The sequence below is a fragment of the Heteronotia binoei genome, chromosome 5 (assembly GCF_032191835.1).
Source record: "Heteronotia binoei isolate CCM8104 ecotype False Entrance Well chromosome 5, APGP_CSIRO_Hbin_v1, whole genome shotgun sequence".
Classification (NCBI taxonomy): domain Eukaryota; kingdom Metazoa; phylum Chordata; class Lepidosauria; order Squamata; family Gekkonidae; genus Heteronotia; species Heteronotia binoei.
In genome coordinates, this window is record NC_083227.1 from 14,567,330 (window position 1) to 14,588,652 (window position 21,323).

Here is a 21,323-nt window from a genome sequence, read left to right on the forward strand (position 1 = left end):
AATCAGCCTAATCGGCTTGCTCCGGAAATCCCACCCAGGCTGTTCAAGGGTTACACATAAACTACTTGTAACTGTTTTTCGTTAGCACTCTTCAAGTGCCTTTCAATGTTGTAATGGAATGGGATGGAGAAAGTAGAGAAAGAAGTCCTTTTCTCCCTTTCTCACAATACAAGAACTCGTGGGCATTCCATGAAATTGCTGAGCAGTCAGCAACAAGCTTCAGGTTAAAAGGGATAAAAGGAAGTCCTTCACCCAAAGGGTGATTAACGTGGAATTCACTGCCACAGGAGGTGGTGGCGGCCACAAGCATAGACAGCTTCAAGAAGGGATTGGATAAAAATATGGAGCAGAGGTCCATCAGTGGCTATTAGCCACAGTGTGTGTGTGTGTGTGTGGATTTATTTATTTATTTATTTTGGCCACTGTGTGACACAGAGCGTTGGATTGGATGGGCCATTGGCCTGATCCAACATGACTTCTCTTATGTTCTTATGGAATGGCGTTTTTTGCCCAGGGTATGAAAATGTTGTAAAAAGCTCAAAGAAGCCTGTGCGAAACAAGTGTTCCAGTACGACCTTGTTCTTTTCAACCTTTTGGCGGATTGGCCACATATATTGAGACATTGATTAATTGCACAACTATTTCACCAGGATTCCTTGGCATGAGCTGAGCATTGCTTGCTATAAAGACTGGATTGATTCTTGGTGAGCTTGTTCCCTGTTTTGCTAAGGACTAATTGTATGGTCTATCGACGACGACATTGGATTTATATTCCACCCTCCGCTTAGAGTCTCAGAGCAGCTCACAATCTCCTCTATCTTCCTCCCACACAACAAACACCCTGTGAGGTGGGTGGGGCTGAGAAGACTCTCACAACCGCTGCCCTTTCAAGGACAACCTCTGCCAGAGCTATGGCTGACCCAAGGCCATTCCAGCAGGTGCACATGGAGGAGTGGGGAATCAAACCCGGTTCTCCCAGATAAGAGTCCAGGCACTTCACCACTACACCAAACTAGTTCTCTCTGTCGTGAACTAATATGTGCTTTTGTAATTGTTGAATTGTTTGGTGAGTTTGTTGGTTGTGCAGAGGCTGGTTTTCACGGTAAGCCTTGTGCTTTGGGTTTGCCAGTTTGGTGTAGTGGTTAAGTGTGCAGACTCTTATCTGGGAGAACCGGGTTTGATTCCACACTCCTCCACTTGCACCTGCTAGCATGGCCTTGGGTCAGCCATAGCCCTGGCAGAGGTTGTCCTTGAAAGGGCAGCTGCTGTGAGAGCCCTCTCCAGCCCCACCCACCTCACAGGGTGTCTGTTGTGGGGGAGGAAGGTAAAGGAGATTGTGAGCCGCTCTGAGACTCTTCGGAGTGGAGGGCGGGATATAAATCCAATATCTTCTTCTTCTTCTTCTTCTTCTTCTCTGCCTACAATTCTTCCCTGATTCTCTTTGTGGATTGCACAATCTCCAGATGGGGGCAGGGGATCTCCCGGTTTGGAGCCCCTCTTCTTCACTTCAGGGTCATAAGAAAGCAAGGGGGGGAGGAAAATGTCTGCTGGGCACTCCATTATTCCCTTTGGAGACCGATTCCCATAGGGTATAATGGAGAATTGATCTGTGGGTATCTGGGGCTCTGGGGGGCCCTGTTTTTTGAGGCAGAGAGACCAAATATTCAGCATGGCATCCAATGCCTCTCCTCAAAACACCCTCCAAGTTTCAAAAAGATTGGACCAGGGGATCCAATTCTATGCGCCCCCAAAGAAGGTGCCCCTATCCTTCATTGTTTCCAAGGGAGGGAAGGCATTTAGAAGGTGTGCGGTCCCTTTAAATGTGATGGCCAGAACTCCCTTTGGAGTTCAATTATGCTTGTCACACCCTTGCTCCTGGCTCCACCCTCAAAGTCTCCTGGCTCTGTCCCCCAACTCCCCAGGTATTTCTTGAATTGGACTTGGCAACCCTAAACCGAAGAGAGCTCACGCCCAGCAATCCGAAGCAGGTCTGATCAAAATCCTTCTTGGGCCTCTTCAATGAGGCTTGCTCGCTCCCAGGTAAGCGGCTTTGTGATCACAAATGGGAATTAAGGGACTTGTAAGAACATAAGAGAAGCCGTGTTAGAACATGCCAGGGGTGGCCAAACGGTGGCTTCGGAGCCACATGTGGCTCTTTCACACATATCGTGTGACTCTCGAACCCCCCCCCCCCCAGCCAGCTGGTGGCTTGGAGAACAAAACAAAACCACTGTGCAAACACAAAATGAATCAACAATAATAGAATAAAGTGTCCAAATAATTTCTAAAGATACCCCAAAAACACAGGAAATGTATTTCTTGAATTTAAAAGTTTTATTGATTTCAAGAAATTGGGGATAGGGAGTAGGAAGGGATAGGAAATAAGAGTACATATTAGTCTTATTCTGCATACTTTCAAAGAATACAAGTCTACATCTGCAATACTTTCTTAAAATACATAAATTGTCTCTAAACTATGCATCATCGACATTTTGGTATTTTATGTTATGAACATATGAACATATGAAGCTGCCTTATACTGAATCAGACCTTTGGTCCATCAAAGTCAGTATTGTCTACTCAGACTGGCAGCGGTTCTCCAGGGTCTCCAGCTGAGGTTTTTCACACCTATTTGCCTGGACCCTTTTTTGGAGATGCCAGGGATTGAACCTGGGACCTTCTGCTTCTCAAGCAGATGCTCTACCACTGAGCCACCGTCCTTACCCTTATAAATCTTTTTTTGTTAAAATATCTATTGAATTTGGCAATTCCAATAAAGGCAATCTTGTAATACAGAGTACAGGAAAAAAGGAGATATAAGTTCACACTGAAGAATCTTCAGAGTCTTGAGTGTCTAGCCAGGCATAAAATTTCATCTAATATTTTCTTGCTTCTTCCTTAGATTTCACAGCCAACAGCTGGGACAAAAAATCCAGCTCTGCTGTTTCCAGATTTTTTCCCATTCTCATGGGAAAGGAAGTATATTTCATGAGGGGATGGATTCCACAATAATTTTCAAGAAGATTCCGTGGAGAATGCAAAAGGTCCATTCAAAAGGCTTCCCTTGGATATTCAATCACAGTCAATTTCACAAGATGTGGTGGATCCAGTCTCCCAAAATACAAGCTCCGAAGGTACAAAGTTCCTTCCTTGATGTGTTTGTCGACTTGATATACCACGTTTCGCAAACAAGCTTCATCCAAGAGCCATTCTATAAACTCACAACAATGACATCAAACTAAGACATATTCAGTTTCCAAAAGGCAAAAGCTGGGTTCAGGTATCCAGCCCAAGGTTGACCCATCCTTCCATCCTTCCGAGGTCGGTCAAACGAGTACCCAGCTTGCTGGGGGCAGGGCGGGGAGTGTAAATGACTGGGGAAGGCAATGGGAAACCACCCCGTAAAAAGTCTGCCGTGAAAATGTTGTGATGCGACATCACCCCAGAGTCGGAAATGACAGAGGACTACCTTGACCTTTCTTTCTTTTTTTTATAACTTAACGGTAGTTGTGTCTGCCTGCCTTGAGCAGTACCCTGGTAAGCATGATCCAAGTTTCTCCTTGATATGTGTGTGCTAAGGCACAAACACACTAACTCAGCTTAGAGGGAACACGGCTTGAAACTATTTTTGCATCACTTAATGTGTCATGTTGATCATTACATTTTCCTTAAGACTCTCTGGCTGCTCGGACTCATGCCATGGTCACTGTGAGGCTAGACTACTGCCGTGCACTCTGCGTAGGTCTCCCCTTAAAATCTGTTTGGAGTCTTGAGTTCGTGCAGGGTGGCACACCTTGGCTATTACTGGGAGCTAGTAGGAACATGCATATTACTCCCAAGCTACAGTTACTGTTTTGGTTCCCTAGTAGTTTCTGGGCTCAAGTTATAAGGTACTCACTGTCCAGGGGGCATTTCATAGAAAAAAGAGGTGCCAAAGCTCATTAGCACAACTGACTAGCATATGCCACACACACCCTGACATCACCAGAAGGTTTACAAAATTATATCAGCTCAGCTGATATACAGATCAACAGAAGTTTAGTGTCCAGATCATGTGATGTGATGGTATCGCTTTACTCTGCTCTGGGGAGACCTCACCAGGAGTCTTGTGTTCAGTTTTGGGCACCACATTTTAAGAAGGATATAGACAAGCTGGAACGGGTCCAGAGGAGGGTGACGAAGTTGGTGAGGGGTCTGGAGACCAAGTCCTATGAGGAAAGGCTGAAGGAGCTGGGGCTGTTTAGCCTGGAGAGGAGGCGGCTGATAGGTAATATGATCACCATCTTCAAGTCCTTGAAGGGCTGTCACTTAGAGGATGGTGTGGAATTGTGTTCTGTGGCCCCGAAAGGTAGGACCAGAACCAATGGGTTGAAATTAAATCAAAAGAGTTTCCAGCTCAACATCAGGAAGAACTTCCTGACTGTTGGAGCGGTTCCTCAGTGGAACAGGCTTCCTCGGGAGGTGGTGGGCTCTCCTTCCTTTTTAAGCAGAGGCTAGATGGCCATCTGACAGCAATGAAGATCCTGTAAATTTAAGGGGAGGTGTTTGTGAGTTTCCTGCATTGTGCAGGGGTTGGACTAGATGACTCTAGAGGTCCCTTCTAACTCTATGATTCTATGATCTACCTTAAAAGGCTTCTTGGAATTAAAATTGTCATAATAAAAACTTATTCTTATCATACTTTTTAAATGACTTTCTCCTAGGTGGCCACAGCGGCATGAGGAAGATTTCTGTCTGTCTGCTTTATATGTTTTGGTTATTTTTTCCCATTTTTTGTGGGGGGAAATATTAGAAAGTTTGTCAAATCTGAGAGATCAGCAAAATTCTCAGGGTTTTTTTTTTTTTTTTTTTAACAACAGAGCCCAGAAGCAAGTATTTTTGGGGGGGTAGGTGGGTGGAAAGAGCAGAATAAAAAGAGCAGAATAAAACTTAGAGGTTCTGCAGCTCCACTCCTGTGAGCCCCTGCCCAAAATGAGACCTGTTGCTTTCACATACAAAACCTTTCAAGGGCTGGGACCCATATGCCTGCAGGGCCACCTCTTCCTCTATTCCAGCAGGTGTAGGTGATACTGAGAGAGATTCAGCAGAACAGGAAAAGAGATAAGAAAGAGGGCCACAACAATTGCACCTGAGGGCAGGGTTGCCAATCCCCAGGTGGGAGCAGGGGATCCCCCGGTTTGGAGGCTTTCCCCCCGCTTCAAGGTCATCAGAAAGCAGGGGGAGGGGAGGGAAACGTCCGCTGGGCACTCTATTATTCCCTATGGAGACCGATTCCCAGAGGTATAATGGAGAATTGATCCATGGGTTATGTTTTGAGGTAGAGACCCCAAATTTTCAGCATAGCATCCAGTGCCTCTCTCCAAAATACCCTCCAAGTTTCAAAAAGATTGGACCAGGGAGTCCAATTCTATGAGCTTCAGAATAAAGTGCCCATATCCTTCATTATTTAAAATGGACAGAAGGCATTTAAAAAGGTGTGCTGTCCCTTTAAATGTGATGGCCAGAACTCCCTTTGGACTTCAATTATGTTTGTCACAAACCTTGCTGCTGGCTCCACCCCCAAAGTCCCCCAGCTCTACCCCCAAAGTCTCCTGGCTCCACCCCCAAAGTTCCCAGATATTTCTTGGCAACCCTAGCTGAGGGCAAAGACTTTCTTCTCTTCAAAAATACAGAATCGAATCGAAAATCAAAAATACGGAATCGAATGGGAAGGTATATGTGCTCACCCTGCGGAAATTCGCCATTTATGGGCCCAGTTTTTTAAAAAGCAATCCAGTAGTGCCATCTACTGGCAGGAGATATATTTCCAGATAACTTTCTTTAATTTTACACTGTGAGGGACTAATTTCGAGTCTGTTGGCACCAGTAAGACCAACAAAGTTTTATTCAAGGACTGTGCTTTGAAAACTTTCAAAACATCAGATGCTTGAGAGAAGGAAGGAAGGAAGGAAGGAAGGAAGGAAGGAAGGAAGGAAGGAAGGAAGGAAGGAAGGAAGGAAGGAAGGAAGGAAGGAAGGAAGGAAGGAAGGAAGGAAGGAAGGAAGGAAGGAAGGAAGGAAGGAAGACAGATAGACAGATGGGGAGGAAGGGAGAGGTAGAAAGAAAGCAGCCTTAACTGTAAATACATTCTCCAGACTGCTGGTTGGCTTGGCTTGGAGAAGTGATGTAAAGAGACAATGACTTCTCCAAGCAGCTAATAGGGTAGTGTGGGCTTTGAGAGCCACATAATACATGTAAAAGAGCCACAGTTTGGCCATCCCTGGCTTAAGACTAAATGAGGACTGGGAAGGTGATGAGGAGGAGTGGGAGGATCGCTGAAGACCCTCATTTGGGCCAGAAAAAGGGACAGAGCTTCCAGTTTAGAGAATTAATCCCCTGCCCAGTTAAACATGGAAACAGCTCTAAAGAGTGGGGAGAACTCTGGGGGGGGGGGAAGGATTTGGGGTACTTAGTAGTGTATCCCTGCTTTCTGAAACTTCAAGAGTCAGTTAAACTCAAAAACTTACACTGGAGTGTTTAGTAGACACTGAAAATACAGCCTCTCTTCTCAGAGAATCTAAGACCTCGTGAAAAGTGTAGCTTGCTGAAAACACATTAACTGGAAATTCCCAAGTTACCCCAGAGTTATAGTCGATTCACCTCAGACATTTGACCCCTGATTCCACCTGAGCTTTCCCCCCTCTACATCTACACTGTCACTGAATAAAATATTTTATTTTTGAACTTTAAAAAATCCTCTCATGTGTCATTTTTAGAAGTGTAAATTAAGCAAGTGATTTTGTCTCTTCCCTCAAGTCCCTGGGCTGAGCCCATATCAAAATAAAACATGCCAGGGTGGAACACTCATAAATCTTCAAATAAAAAGAAATAGATAAAGGGACTGATCAATCAGACAGAAAGAAAAATGGAGGGAAAATATTGCGTGTGAGGCGACAAGATCACCTTATATACCTTTACCATTCCCCCCCCCCAAAAAAAAAAACCACTATGAAGAACAAAAAGCAGCTTTTTGAACCAGAAATAGCTTGGAAAAAAGCTCTAAAAGCGTGGAACTGAGTAAGAACTACATAGAAGCACATTTTTAAATTGTATTTGGATTACTTGCGCAAATATTTTCCTGCAAGAAAAGCCATACAGTTGGCTGGAAATCTTGCCCAGTGGTACCAGTGTACCTCTTTTGTATGGAATTGTGTGGCTCTTAGAGCCCCCACCTCTCTGTCGGCCAGCCTGGAGAAGGCGTTTTTCTCTTTAAATCACTTCTCCAAGCCAGAAATTAAAGTTGCTTTCTTTCCACCTCCCTCACCCATTATTTTCCTTCCTTCCTTCCTTCCTTCCTTCCTTCCTTCCTTCCTTCCTTCCTTCCTTCCTTCCTTCCTTCCTTCCTTCCTTCCTTCCTTCCTTCCTTCCTTCCTTCCTTCCTGATATTGATGTTCTGTGGCTCTCATTCGACATTTATTCTATGTGCCTCTTACACTAAGCAAATATGGGATCCCTTGATCCAGACCTGGGGTGGGTGGCTGAACTGCGGCTCGGGAGCCACATGTGGCTCTTTCACACATATTGTGTGGCTCTCGAAGCCTTCACCACCCCATCAGCCAGCTTGGAGAATTTTTTTTTTTTTCTGTAAAAATCACGTCTCCAAAACAAGCCAGCTGGCAGCTTGGAGAATGCATTTAAAGTTGCTCTCTTTTCACCTCCCCATCTATTTCCTTCCTTCCTTCCTTCCTTCCTTCCTTCCTTCCTTCCTTCCTTCCTTCCTTCCTTCCTTCCTTCCTTCCTTCCTTCCTTCCTTCCTTCCTTCCTCATCTTGCGGTTCTCAAACATCTGATGTTTATTCTATATGGCTCTTATGATAAGCAAGTTTGGCCACCCTTGATCCAGAGCGTCAAGGTCTGGAAAGGAGAAGAAGCCTTTCCCCTGGGTCTGCAGCACTGAAAGGGTTAAAGCGAGCATGGCTGTTTGCTAGAGAGACCCAGGGAGGAGGAGGGGAGGTGGAGAAGAGGAAAGGGGAGCGGGGGGGGGGGAGAGTTGCTGCTGAATGGCGAAAGCGAAGGGGGAGGGCTTCAGATCAGCATCTCCAGGGGGAATCCTTGCAGCCGGATCCTAGGAAGGTTTACTCATAAGTAAGTCCTAAGCAAGGAGATAAACTTTCCATTCTTGCAAGGGAGGAATGCTGATCTAGTGTGCCTGGCGAGGGACCGGTGGCGTCCTGAACTGCAATTTCCCTGTGCTTGTTTTAATCTGTTCGCCACTTTGGTGACTCCTTGCGGGGGCCTCTGCATTTTGTGCGTGAATAAAAAAATAAGTGCAAATTAAATTCCCACCCGGTCATAGAAGAAAGAAGTCAGGCTCCTGCCGTGCGTTTGAGCCAGTGTCTCTTCCCCCTCCCCACCTGATCCAGGCTGCCGCCCCCTCTGCTGGCTACTCAGACAAAACTTTCCCCAAACGCGGGTCCAGCCTATGGAGGAGACAGCTGCAGTGGGGAAGCCCAAGCCAGCTATTTTTGTCCCGGGCTCCAGTGGACATCCTGGGACACTCGGAGGCCAAGATCTTACCATCTGAAACAGGTGTTTAAAGAGACAAATAGAGAGAGTCCCCCCCCCCCCAAAAAACAGGCATATCTTTAAAAACTTGGTACCTATTGTACCATTAATCCTGACCTGCAAACATAAAAAAGGATAGATCCAGGTGGACAGGTGTGTTGGTCCAAAGCTGTAGAACAAAGCAAGAGACAAGTGGCACCTTTTAAGAGCAACGAAGTTTTATTCAGAAGGTAAGCTTTTGTGTGCTCTCTAAGCACCCTTCAGCAGACAATAGTATGGAATGGCAAGCAGTCCTAAATATAGAGAAAGGTTGCGGTGAGTTAGCACGCAGAGTCACGGAAATGTTTTTAGCAGATTAAAAAGAGTCACAGGTTGGGGTCTGGTGTTTGTGGGTTAGTGTTAACAGGGATGAAACAACAATTAAGAGTAATATAAAGCAGATTAACGTCCATGTACTAAACCCATTAAGTATCCTGAGTGTGAAGTGCAACAAAGGAGAGTCTGTTGTAATGTTAGCTCTGGGTTAAAATGAGGGCTTAGGTTTCTCAGGTTTGAAGAAGAAGAATTGCAGATTTATACCCCGCCCTTCTCTCTGGATCAGAGACTCAGAGCGGCTTACAATCTCCTATATCTTCTCCCCCCACAACAGACACCCTGTGAGGTGGGTGGGGCTGAGAGGACTCTCCCAGCAGCTGCCCTTTCAAGGACAACCTCTGCCAGAGCTATGGCTGACCCGAGGCCATTCCAGCAGCTGCAAGTGGAGGAGTGGGGAATCAAACCCGGTTCTCCCAGATAAGAGACCACACACTTAACCACTACACCAAACTGGCTCTGATTTAAACATGTAACACATATATAAACATAATTCTAGCTTGCCATTAGAAAAAAGAATACATTAAAATATAGTGGAGGATGGGTTGGTATATGTAACCAGATAGCCAGTATCCCTATTTGAGTTGGTCAATACAAAAAACATTATTTTGATACACTATTCTAAAAGAGAAATACATTGGAATACTGTGGATATATATTGGAATACTGTGGATATATAGCTATACTTGGTGAAAGTGGGTTTAGTATATGTAATAAAAAGCCGATGTCTCTATTCAGTCCCAGGGGGGTGTTTGTTCCAAGTTTCATAATAATTTGTCATTCAGCAATTTCCCTCTCCATTCTGTTCTTGAAGTGCCACTTGTGGTGTCGCTCCATTCTCCTTTGGTTTCTTTCTCCCTTTTTGATCACTTTTCCTCTCCCTTTCCATAGCGACATGGGAAAGCTGTCTTCCCCAAATTGGAGGCAACCTGAGAGAAAGGGAAAGGAGATGGAAGAGGAGGACCCAGAAGCCTCTGGAATGGACCAAAGGGCAAGCAAGGGTCCCCTTCTCCTTGAAGCTGGGAGTGAATTCTGGGAAACGGTCGTGCTGGAGGTCCTGGCGAAGGACATCATGGCATCAGGTGTAGATTGCCGACGCTTCAGGCTGTTCTGCTACCATGAAGCCAATGGGCCCCGAGAGGTTTGCAGCCAGCTCCATGGACTTTGCAACCAGTGGCTGAAGCCAGAGAGGCACACCAAGAAGCAGATCCTGGACCTGGTGATCCTGGAGCAGTTCCTGACCATCCTGCCCCAGGAAATGCAGTGCTGGGTCAGAGGATGTGGGCCGGAGACCAGTTCCCAGGCGGTGGCCCTGGCCGAAGGTTTCCTCCTGAGTCAGGCAGAGGAGAAGAGGCAGGCAGAACAGGTGAGGGGGATTCCTTTGCACAGTTCAAACAACAAACCCATCCTAAGGCTTCGCTGCCAGATATTTCTACCTCTAGAAAATCAGGGAAACCCAACCCTGATTCTTGCCCCGTGTTTGCTCTGCTGGTCAATGTAGAAGAAGAAGATATTGGATTTATATCCTGCCCTACACTCTGAATCTCAGAGCAGCTCACAATCTCCTTTACCTTCCTCCCCCACAGTAGACACCCTGCGAGGTGGGTGGGGCTGAGAGAGCTCTCCCAGAAGCTGCCTTTTCAAGGACAAGCTCTGGGAGAGATATGGCTGACCCAAGGCCATTTCAGCCGCTGCACGTGGAGGAGTGAGGAATCAAACCTGGAGAGCCCGTTAGGTGTAATGGTTAAGTGAGTGGACTCTTTTCTGGGAGAGGCAGGTTTGATTCCCCACTCCTCCACTTGCACCTGCTGGAATGGCCTTGGGTCAGCCATAGCTTTCGGAGGAGTTGTCCTTGAAAAGGACAGCTGCTGTAAGAGCTTTCTTAGCCCCATCTACCTCACAAGGTGTCTGTTGGGGGAGGGGGGAGGTAAAGGATATTGTGGCCCCTCTGAGATTCAGAGTATAGGGCGGGGTATAAATACAATATCTTCTTCTTCTCCCAGATAAGAGTCCGTGCACTTAACCACTATACCAAACTAGTTGTCTCTGTAGGGATGAGGAGTCTGGGAATGGGGCAGGATTCATCCCCTCAGGCTGTTCCATTCCTTCTCTTACCTGAGCCCATTGCTTTTGTTTCAGATGTGGGGACCACCTGTGAAGAGGGAAGAAAAGTTCTCTGAGGTGAAAGGAGCTCCGTCAGAGGAAATTCAGAGGGTCCAGGATGCCCTGCCATGTGGTAAGGGTGCTTCCTGCCCAGATGGGATTGGGGCACCTAGTTGTTGGGTAGAAGGTTTGGGACAGGAGAAAAGGAAGTAATTCTGCTGACTCACAGAGTGGACTTCTGAGAGCCACAGAATGTAGTGATGGCCCCTCACTTGAAGGGGGAGTAGACAGATTCGTGGAAGGCAGTTCCATTCATTTTTATATGAGTTCTCACTTTCCTTCCATCAGAAGGGCTCAAGGTGGCTCGAAAAAAGAAAAGAAGACGGATTTAGGTGCAGCTATAATACCCCATGTAAAAAGCCCCATGGTACAGAGTGGGAAGCTGCAGTACTGCAGTCCAAGCTCTGCTCACGACCTGAGTTTGTTCCTGGCAGAAGCTGGGTTCAGGTAGCTGGCTAAATGTTGACTCAGCCTTCCATCCTTCCAAGGTCTGTAGAATGAGTTCCCAGCTTGCTGGGTGTCAAGCGCAGATGACTGAGGAAGGCAACGGCAGACCACGCTGTATTTCCACCGGAAATAAGGTCTGTTTCATGGGCTGGGATCAATAATTTCTACGGTATGCTAAAGCCTTCCACAGTTGCAAAAGTGGTCATTCTGACCCACAGTTAAAGAATCTGACAAGCCCAAGCCGTTCTTTGTTAAGCTGGTTGTGACTCGTGACCTATATAAACTCAGAAAAAAAATGGTAATGAACTCTGCTAAATTGTGGGCTATGCAGAAGAGGTGCCCATGAACATCTGGGGGGGGGGGGGGAGGAGAATTGATGCCACTTTACATACACATCCAAATACTCACCATGTTTTGTAGCAGAACGACCTCCTAGAACCTTCTGCCAGAGTACCAGGCCTCATTTTGGGCAGGAGCTCACAGGAGCAGATTTCTGAAACCTCTACATTTTATCGTGCTCTTTCTTTCTTAAAAATCTACACCCCCCCCCCGCCCCGAAAAACAATTCTTTCTGGGCTCCATTTCAAACCCCCTGTGGGAATGTTGCTAAAACGCTAAGATTTGACAACCTTTCTGACATTTTTCCCCTTACGAAAAATGGGGAAATAACCAAAACATAAAGCAGGCAGATGAAAATCTTCCTCGTGCCGCTAGGAGAAAGTGATTTTAAAAGTATGATGGGAGTAAGGTGATTTTAGGAGAAAGTGATTTTAAAAGTATGATGGGAGTAAGGTTTTAGGACGACAATTATAATGCAAGAAGCATATTAAGGTAGAGGCTGAGCTGATAGAATTGAGGACACCTTGTCAGGGGTGTGGGGCATATGCTAACGAATTGTGCTAATGAGCTCCAGCACCTCTTTTTCTGCAAAGTGACCCTGGCAGAGGACAAAAATTTGATTTCTGTGCCCCTGCTTAAAGACATCCCAGACCCAAGGCCATTCCAGCCGCTGCACGTGGAGGAATGGGGAATCAAACCTGGAGAGCCCGTTTGGTGTAGTGGTTAAGTGAGCGGACTCTTTTCTGGGAGAGGCCGGTTTGATTCCCCACTCCTCCACTTGCACCTGCTGGAATGGCCTTAGGTCAGCCATAGCTTTTGTAGGAGTTGTCCTTGAAAAGACAACTGCTGTAAGAGATTTCTTAGCCCCACCTTTCTCACAGGGTGTTTGTTGGGGGAAGGGGGAGGTAAAGGATATTGTGACCCCTCTGAGATTCAGAGTAAAGGGTGGGGTATAAATACAATATCTTCTTCTCCCAGATACGAGTCCATGCAGTTAACCCAGAGATGCCTGGTGTCCCAGAGACACCTGGTGTGCCACAGTCACAAAAAGGATACTGAACTAGACATAGTGTCGTATATTTGCGCTCCAGAGTTCACGGGGCACATATAAGGCCTTACCGCAGCCTGAAACATGTTGCCAGAATCTATTCCCCTCACCTCATGCCGGAAATGTTAATCAGCACCTGGTGCTTCTCTTCTGCATACCCACCATTTAGTGGAATTCATGACAATTTTTTCTGAGTGTCGATACTGCAGAGTCGGACAACTCTGAGAAGGGGTGTGTGTGAAGAGGGTGGAAGATTTGAACAAGCAAATGAACTAGGGCAGGGGTGTCAACCATGCAGCCCGAGGGCAGGATCAGGCCCCCAGAGGGCGCTTATCAGGCCCGTGAGCATCTCACTGTCATCTCCTTCCTTCTCTCTCTTGCTTCCTTCTGCATCACAGCTTGCTTTGCCAGGCTTGCTCAATCGCACAGGAGCTACAGAGCACAGCCTATTAATTTATCCATCGGCTGACCAACACGTGAAGCAACTTTGGGAGCGACAGTGGCTCAGCGGTAGAGCATCTGCTTGGGAAGCAGAAGGTCCCAGGTTCAATCCCTGGCATCTCCAAAAAAAGGGTCCAGGCAAATAGGTTTGAAAAACCTCAGCTTGAGACCCTGGAGAGCCGCAGCGAGTCTGAGAAGACAATACTGACTTTGATGGACCAAATGTCTGATTCAGTATAAGGCAGCTTCATATGTACATATGTTATGTACAAAAGCTTGCAATGCCCAGCCACTTCATGCTTTCCCCTGGGTCAGGCTCAAAACATTGAAGAAGAAGACTAGATTTATATTCTGCCCTCCACTCAGAGCCTCAGAGCGGCTCACAATCTCCTTTATCTTCCTCCCCCACAACAGACACCCTGTGATGTGGGTGGAGCTGAGAGGGCTCTCACAGCAGCTGCCCTTTCAAGGACAGAGGCTCAGAGCGGCCTACAATCTCCTTTCCCTCCCTCCCCCACAACAGACACCCTGTGAGGTGGAGAGGGCTCTCACAGCAGCTGCCCTTTCAAGGACAACTTCTGCGAGAGCTATGGCTGACCCAAGGCCATTCCATCAGGTGCAAGTGGAAGAGTGGGGAATAAAACCCGGTTCTCCTAGATCAGGGGTGGCCAACGGTAGCTCTCCAGATGTTTTTTGCCTACAACTCCCATCAGCCCCAGCCATTGGCCATGCTGGCTCGGGCTGATGGGAGTTGTAGGCAAAAAACATCTGGAGAGCTACTGTTGGCCACCCCTGCCCTAGATAACGGTCCACACAGTTAACCACTATACCAAACTGACCAAGAGATTTCTGTAAAAGTAGGTTTGCAACTTACAAACACACACCTGAACAACATACTCAAACAGGGCCGCCTCGCCCACTAGGCAAACTAGGTGGTTGCCTAGGGCGCCGAGAGGCAGGCAGCGGCAAATTGGGCTCTCACCCCCCTCTCCGGTGCCCCAGACAAGCACTTAGCTTGCCTCCCTCCTCCCCACCCCCCGCTGCTGCCGTGACCACCACTAGCCCCCTCTGGGTCACCGCCCCCCGCCGCCCCCCTGGCACCTCCCATCTCTTAACAATGTGCAGGCGCGGTCTGCGAAGCTGACAGCTTACTTTTAGCTGCGGCAAGCAAGGGGAAGGGAGCAAGCAAAGCGCCACTGCTTTTAGTGGCGGCGAGCAGAGCGCCAGGGGGGGCAGGCAGAATGTCGCGCCGGGGGGAGCACCACGGGGGCTCCAGGGGGGGGCGGCCTGCCTAGGGCGCTGTTCGCCCTAGAGTCACCCCTGTACTCAAGATTGCTATAGCACAGACGTTGTCTCCAGAGTTTGATGTAGTAATTCAGAGCAAGAGGTGTCAGTTATCAGAGACTGTTAAATGAACAAAACATTGCAAGAGTGCTAATCTTTGAAGCATATTTTAAGGGTTTTTGTTTTTAAAAAAAATCTTAAATTGTGTTTGTGTCCTTTATGTCTCTGCTGTCTGGCATTGCATTTTATGACACACATGGCCTGGCCCGGAAAGGTCTAATTGATGTCAGATCCGGCCCTCATAACAAATGAGTTTGACATCCCTAAACTTGGGAGTCTCAATAAGAACATAAGAGAAGCCCTGTTGGATCAGGCCAGTGGCCCATCCAGTCCAACACTGTGTCACATAAGAACATAAGAGAAGCTCTGTCGGATCAGGCCAATGGCCCATCCAGTCCAACACTCTGTGTCACATAAGAACATAAGAGAAGCCATGCTGGATCAGGCCAGTGGCCCATCCAGTCCAACACTCTGTGTCACATAAGAACATAAGAGATGCCCTGTTGGATCAGGCCAATGGCCCATTCAGTCCAACACTCTGTGTCACAGAAGAACATAAGAGAAGCCCTGTTGGATCAGGCCAGTGGCCCATCCAGTCCAACTCTGTGTCACATAAGAACATAAGAGAAGCCCTGTTGGATCAGGCCAGTGGCCCCTCCAGTCCAACACTCTGTGTCACAGAAGAACATAAGAGATGTCCTGTTGGATCAGGCCAATGGCCCATTCAGTCCAACACTCTGTGTCACAGAAGAACATAAGAGAAGCCCTGTTGGATCAGGCCAGTGGCCCATCCAGTCCAACTCTGTGTCACATAAGAACATAAGAGAAGCCCTGTTGGATCAGGCCAATGGCCCCTCCAGTCCAACACTCTGTGTCACAGAAGAACATAAGAGAAGCCCTGTTGGATCAGGCCAGTGGCCCATCTAGTCCAACTCTGTGTCACATAAGAGATGCCTTGTTGGATCAGACCAATGGCCCATTCGGTCCAACACTCTGTGTCACAGAAGAACATAAGAGAAGCCATGTTGGATCAGGCCAATGGCCCATCCAGTCCAACACTGTGTCACAGAAGAGCATAAGAGAAGCCCTGTTGGATCAGGCCAATGGCCCATCCAGTCCAACACTCTGTGTCACAGAAGAACATAAGAGAAGCCATGTTGGATCAGGACAATGGCCCATCCAGTCCAACACTCTGTGTCACATAAGAACATAAGAGAAGCCATGTTGGATCAGGCCAATGGCCCATCCAGTCCAACACTCTGTGTCACATAAGAACATAAGAGAAGCCATGTCGGATCAGGCCAATGGCCCATCCAGTCCAACACTCTGTGTCACATAAGAACATAAGAGAAGCCATGTTGGATCAGGCCAATGACCCATCCAGTCCAACACTCTGTGTAACACATTGGCCAAAAAAAAAAGGTTCACAAGTGGGGCTAGAAGCCTTTCCACTTTGCCCCCACAAGCACCAAGAATACAGAGCATCACTGCCCCAGACAGTTCCAATAATATGCTGTGGCTAAGAGCCAATGATGGACCTCTACTCCATATTTTTATCCAAACCCTTCTTGAAGCTGGCTATGCTTGTCACTGCCACCATGTCCTGTGGCAGTGAATTCCACATGTTAATCACCCTTTGGGTGAAGAAGTACTTCCTTTTATCCATTGAATGCCCATGAGTTCTTGTATTGTGAGAAAGGGAGAAAAGGACTTCTTTCTCCACTTTCTCCATCCCATGCATAATCTTGTAAACCTCTATCAAGTTATCCCGCAGTCGACATTTCTCCAAGCTAAAGAGCTCCAAGTGTTTTAACCTTTCTTCATAGGGAAAGTGTTCCAAACTTTTAATCATTCTAGTTGCCCTTTTCCGCACTTTTTCCAATGCTATAATATCCTTTTTGAGGTGTGGTGACCAGAATTGTACACAGTATTCCAAATGAGATCGCACCATGAATTTATACAGGGGCATTATGATACTGGCTGATTTGTTATTAGTTCCCTTTCTAATAATTCTCAGCATGGCGTTGGCCTTTTTTATTGCAATCACACACTGTCTTGACATTTTCAGTGAGTTATCTACAACGACCCCAAGATCTCTCTCTTGGTCAGTCTCTGCCAGTTCACACACCATCAACTTGTATTTGTAGCTGGGATTCTTGGCCCCAATGTGCATTACTTTGCACTTGGCCACACGGAACCTCATCTGCCACATTGATGCCCACTCACCCAGCCTCAACAGATCCCTTTGGAGTGCCTCACAATCCTCTCTGGTTCTTACCACCCTGAACAATTTAATGTCATCTGCAAACTTAGCCACTTTACTGCTTACTCCCAACTCCAAATCATTAATGAACAAGTTAAAGAGCATGGGACTCAGTACTGAGCCCTGCGGCATCCCACTGCGAAGATTGCCCATTAATACTCACTCTCTGCTTCCTATTAATTAGCTAGTTTTTGATCCACAAATGGACTTGTCCTTTTACTCCATGACTCTCAAGCTTACTAAGGAGCCTTTGATGAGGAACTTTAACAAAAGCTTTCTGGAAGTCAAGGTAAACAACATCTATTGGGTCCCCTTTGTCCACATGTTTGTTCACCCACTCAAAGAACTGTAACAGGTTAGTAAGGCAAGATCTTCCCTTACAGAACCCAGGCTGAGTCTTCCTCAATAACTCGTGTTCATCAATGTGCCTACTCATTCTGTCCTTGATAATGGTTTCTATCAACTTTCCCGGTATTGAAGTTAGACTGACTGGCCTGTAATTTCCTGGATCGCCTCTGGAACCCTTTTTAAAGATGGGGGGTGAAATTTGCTATCTTCCAGTCCTCAGGAACGGAGGCAGATTTCAATGAAAGATTACATATTTTTGTCAGGCAATCCACAATTGACACCCTTCCTTCCTCCTTTTTCTCTCTCTTTCAGGCAGTGATGAAATGGTGTTGAGCCATGGACGTTGTAGAGATGTGGATACAGCTGCTGAACCTCCACTCCAGGTAAGGGAGTTGAGCAGGGGACAGACTGGGTCCCCCTTTTCTTCGAGGGGGCTTTTCTTGATAAAGCCTTTGAGCAACAGAGGTCCTAAATGCCATTCTCTTTACCCAAGCCAAGCCATCCTGTATCCTCTTAGACAGCCCCCTCCCAGTGTGCCTTCTCTGCCTGGAATGACTTCTGATGAGGAAATCCACTTTTCCTTCAGTGTCCCTTTTCCTTTGAGGAGGTGGCCGTGTCTTTCACGGAGGCGGAGTGGGCCCTGCTGGATCCAGGCCAAAGAGCTCTCCACTGGGAAGTCATGCTGGAAATCTATGAGACTGTGGCCTCTCTGGGTAAGGTTCTGGGGTATTTGGCAAAAGGTGTAAACTGGAGAATCCACTCCTGGGAAAATGAATCTGGAAGTGTGCATTAACAAAGACCTTCAGTCTGAGAATGAATGTTACTTTGCAGTTGGAGATTCCCTCCAGAGAGAAAGTGTATAATTGCTTGGAGTGCAAAAAGCGCTTAATTCAGAAAACAGCCCTTACTGCACCTCAAAGTCACGTAGGTGGGGAGCCATAGAAATGGTCTGAGTCCAACCAACCTTAATGTACTTTTAGTGTATATTATTGTACACTTCAGTGTACAACAGGAAGATGCCACTGAAATATTTAGAGTGTGGATGTCAATGCAATGGCAGATTAGACCTTCTTGTGTGGATTCTAACAGGATCTCTTTTTATTCTAGCAGAGAATGATCAGAGGAATGAGGAAGATGAGGAACTGCATCATCTATCATTAGATGTAGTTAAGAATGAAGATGTGAGAGGAAACTTCAGAAATCAAGGCAGATGTAAGAGGCAAAAAGGAAGCCATATGTTCGAGAGGAGGGATAAACCCATTGGTCACCAAGGGGGCGATTTACAAGAAATAATTCGCATGGTGGGGGAAACATACAAGTGCTTGGCGTGTGGAATGAACTTCTCAGATGAAACCCAATATAATATCCATGTCGCACTGCACAGTGGAAAGAGGATGCATCAGTGCCTGGAGAGTAGGAAGAGCTTTCTTTGCAGAGCAGAACTAATTGGACATCAAGAAACACATGCAGGAAAGGAATCTTATAGCACTTCACTCTGTGGTAAGAGCTTCTCAGAGATATCAGACTCTGTTCATTCAGAAGAGAAACCATCTGTCTCCTCAGAGGGTGGAAGGGCAGTCTCTGATGAAGGAAAAGGTAATGTACATTTTCTAAAGCACATCGTAATGAAGGCACATAAATGCTTTTGGTGTGGAAAGTACTTCAAATACTGGTCACAGTTCCTTGTGCACCAAAGAATCCACAGAGGGGAGAAATCTTTTCAATACTCAGAGAGTGGAAAGGGACTGAGTCAGGGTGGCATGCATCATCAGCATCAAAGAATCAACACAACGGACAAACCTTATAAATGCTCAGGGTGTGGAAAGAGCTTCAGTGAGAGTGCTAATCTTAAACTGCATCAAAGAATCCACACAGGGGAGAAACCTTTTGCATGTTCAGTGTGTGGAAAGACATTCAGTCGTAGTAGCGATTGTAAGCGGCATCTAAGAACCCACACAGCAAAGAAACCTTTTGAATGCTCAGAGTGTGGGAAGAAATTCAATCGTAGTAGCGATCTTCAGCAGCATCAAAGAACTCATACAGGGGAAAAACCCTTCAAATGTTCAGTGTGTGGAAAGAGATTCAATCGGGGTAGCCATTTTAAGCAGCATCAAAGAACCCACACAGGGGAGAAACCTTTTGAATGCTCAGAGTGTGGGAAAAAATTCAGTTGTATTAGCGGTCTTCAGCGTCATCAAAGAACCCACACAGGGGAAAAGCCTTTTGAATGCTCAGAGTGTGGGAAGAAATTCTGTCAGAGTAGCCATCTTAAAAAGCATCTAAAAACCCACACAGAGGAGAAAAGTTTTGAACGCTCAGCATTTGGAAAGAGATTCAGTGGCGGGAGCACTCTTCAACAGCACCAAAGAACCCACACAATACAAGAAATAATTCCCATGGTAGAGGAAACATACAAGTGCTTGGAGTGTGGAATGAACTTGTCAGATCAAACCCAATATAATATCCAAGTAGGAATGCACAGTGGAAAGAGGACCCATCAATGCCTGGAGTGTAGAAAGAACTTCCTTTGCAGAGCAGAACTACTTAGACATCAAAGAACACAAACAGGAAAGAAATCTTATAGCACTTCACTCTGTGGCAAGAGCTTCTCAGAGAAATCAGAGTCTATTCATTCAGGAGAGAAACCATCTATCTCCTCAGATGGTGGAATGGCAGTCTCTGATGAAAGGAAAAGTGATACACATTTTCTAAAGCACAGCGAAATGAAGGCACATAAATGCTTTTGGTGTGGAATGTACTTCAAATACAGGTCACAGCTCCTTGTGCACCAAAGAACCCACACAGGTGAAAAACCTTTTGAATGCTCAGAGTGTGGGAAGAAATTCAGTCGTAGTAACTCTCTTCAGCAGCATCAAAGAACCCACACAGGTGACAAACCATTTGAATGTTCAATGTGTGGAAAGAGATTCAATCACAGTAGCCATTTTAAGCAGCATCAAAGAACTCACACAGGGGAGAAGCCTTTTGAATGCTCAGAGTGTGGGAAGAAATTCTGTCAGAGTAGCCATCTTAAAAAGCATCTAAAAACCCACACAGGGGAGAAAAGTTTTGAACGCTCAGAGTGTGGGAAGAAATTCAGTCACAGTAGCGATCTTCAGCGGCATCTAAGAACCCTCACAGGGGAGAAGCCTTATGAATGCTGAAAGAGTTGGATCAACACGGCTGACTTATTAAAATATGGGACTATATTACAATGGACAAAATCACAGCTCAGATAGCCAGCAACAATCCATTGAAAGCGGCCCAGAAATTCATAGCCAAGTGCTATCCCATTTTAGACAGAATTGAGGTTGATCCCGTTCTTTCTTTCTCAATTAACCAGCGTGCTATTCATAAACAAATTATTCTAGCTTGACAAAAGTTCACTGTATGCGTCGTAACTTCCCCCCAAAAAATTACATTATGTCAAATTATTTTATGGTATTATTTTACTTAGTCTGTATTGCACTAAGGTTTTATGTTATTATTGTATACTACTGCTTTACCTGTACAATTAGTTCTTAAATGAACAGAATGTAAGTTTATAAATAAAATAAAATTTTGTGGGGAAAAAGAAGACGGATGTGAGAGCAGCATAAGTGTGAGTGTGAAATTGGACTGGGAAACTTCCAGAGGATTCCTTAAGGTGAGGCAATTCCTTAAGGTGGGTGCCATGACAGAGAAGGCACAGGTATGAGCAGTTGTTGACTTTGCCCATTTGTAGGTTGGCTTCTGCAGAAGAACGTGCACGGAGGAGCAAAGCTGTTGAGATGATGCATAGTGGCGGTCTCACAAAGACGATGTCCATGAAAAGTTTGGCATATAATAGTCAAAATTTAACTTTGCAGATATCGGAAAGAGTTAGCTTAGCAGACAGCCTGAAGCAGGGGTGGAATTCTAGCAGGAGCTCCTTGGCATATTAGGCCACACCCCCTGATGTAGCCAATCCTCCAAGAGTTTATAAGGTTCTTTTTTGTAAGATCTTGGAGGATTGGCTACATCAGGGGTGTGTGGT

General features: G+C 46.2%; 1 protein-coding gene and 1 non-coding gene across 2 annotated transcripts; one reads left to right on the plus strand and one right to left on the minus strand.

The window, feature by feature from the left end:
- Positions 1-2,649: 2,649 nt before the first annotated feature.
- Positions 2,650-2,716, minus strand: TRNAL-GAG (transfer RNA leucine (anticodon GAG)). The gene has a single exon. It is a non-coding gene; the product is annotated as a tRNA-Leu (tRNA).
- A 5,323-nt stretch (positions 2,717-8,039) lies between these two features.
- LOC132571045 (zinc finger protein 14-like) lies at positions 8,040-20,885 on the plus strand. The gene is made up of 6 exons (XM_060237677.1): positions 8,040-8,123; positions 9,807-10,281; positions 11,055-11,151; positions 17,621-17,691; positions 17,895-18,021; positions 18,416-20,885. Exons 2-6 carry the CDS (start codon positions 9,811-9,813, stop codon positions 20,470-20,472), a joined length of 2,823 nt encoding a protein of 940 aa, XP_060093660.1. The 5' UTR covers positions 8,040-8,123; positions 9,807-9,810; the 3' UTR covers positions 20,473-20,885.
- Positions 20,886-21,323: the final 438 nt, after the last annotated feature.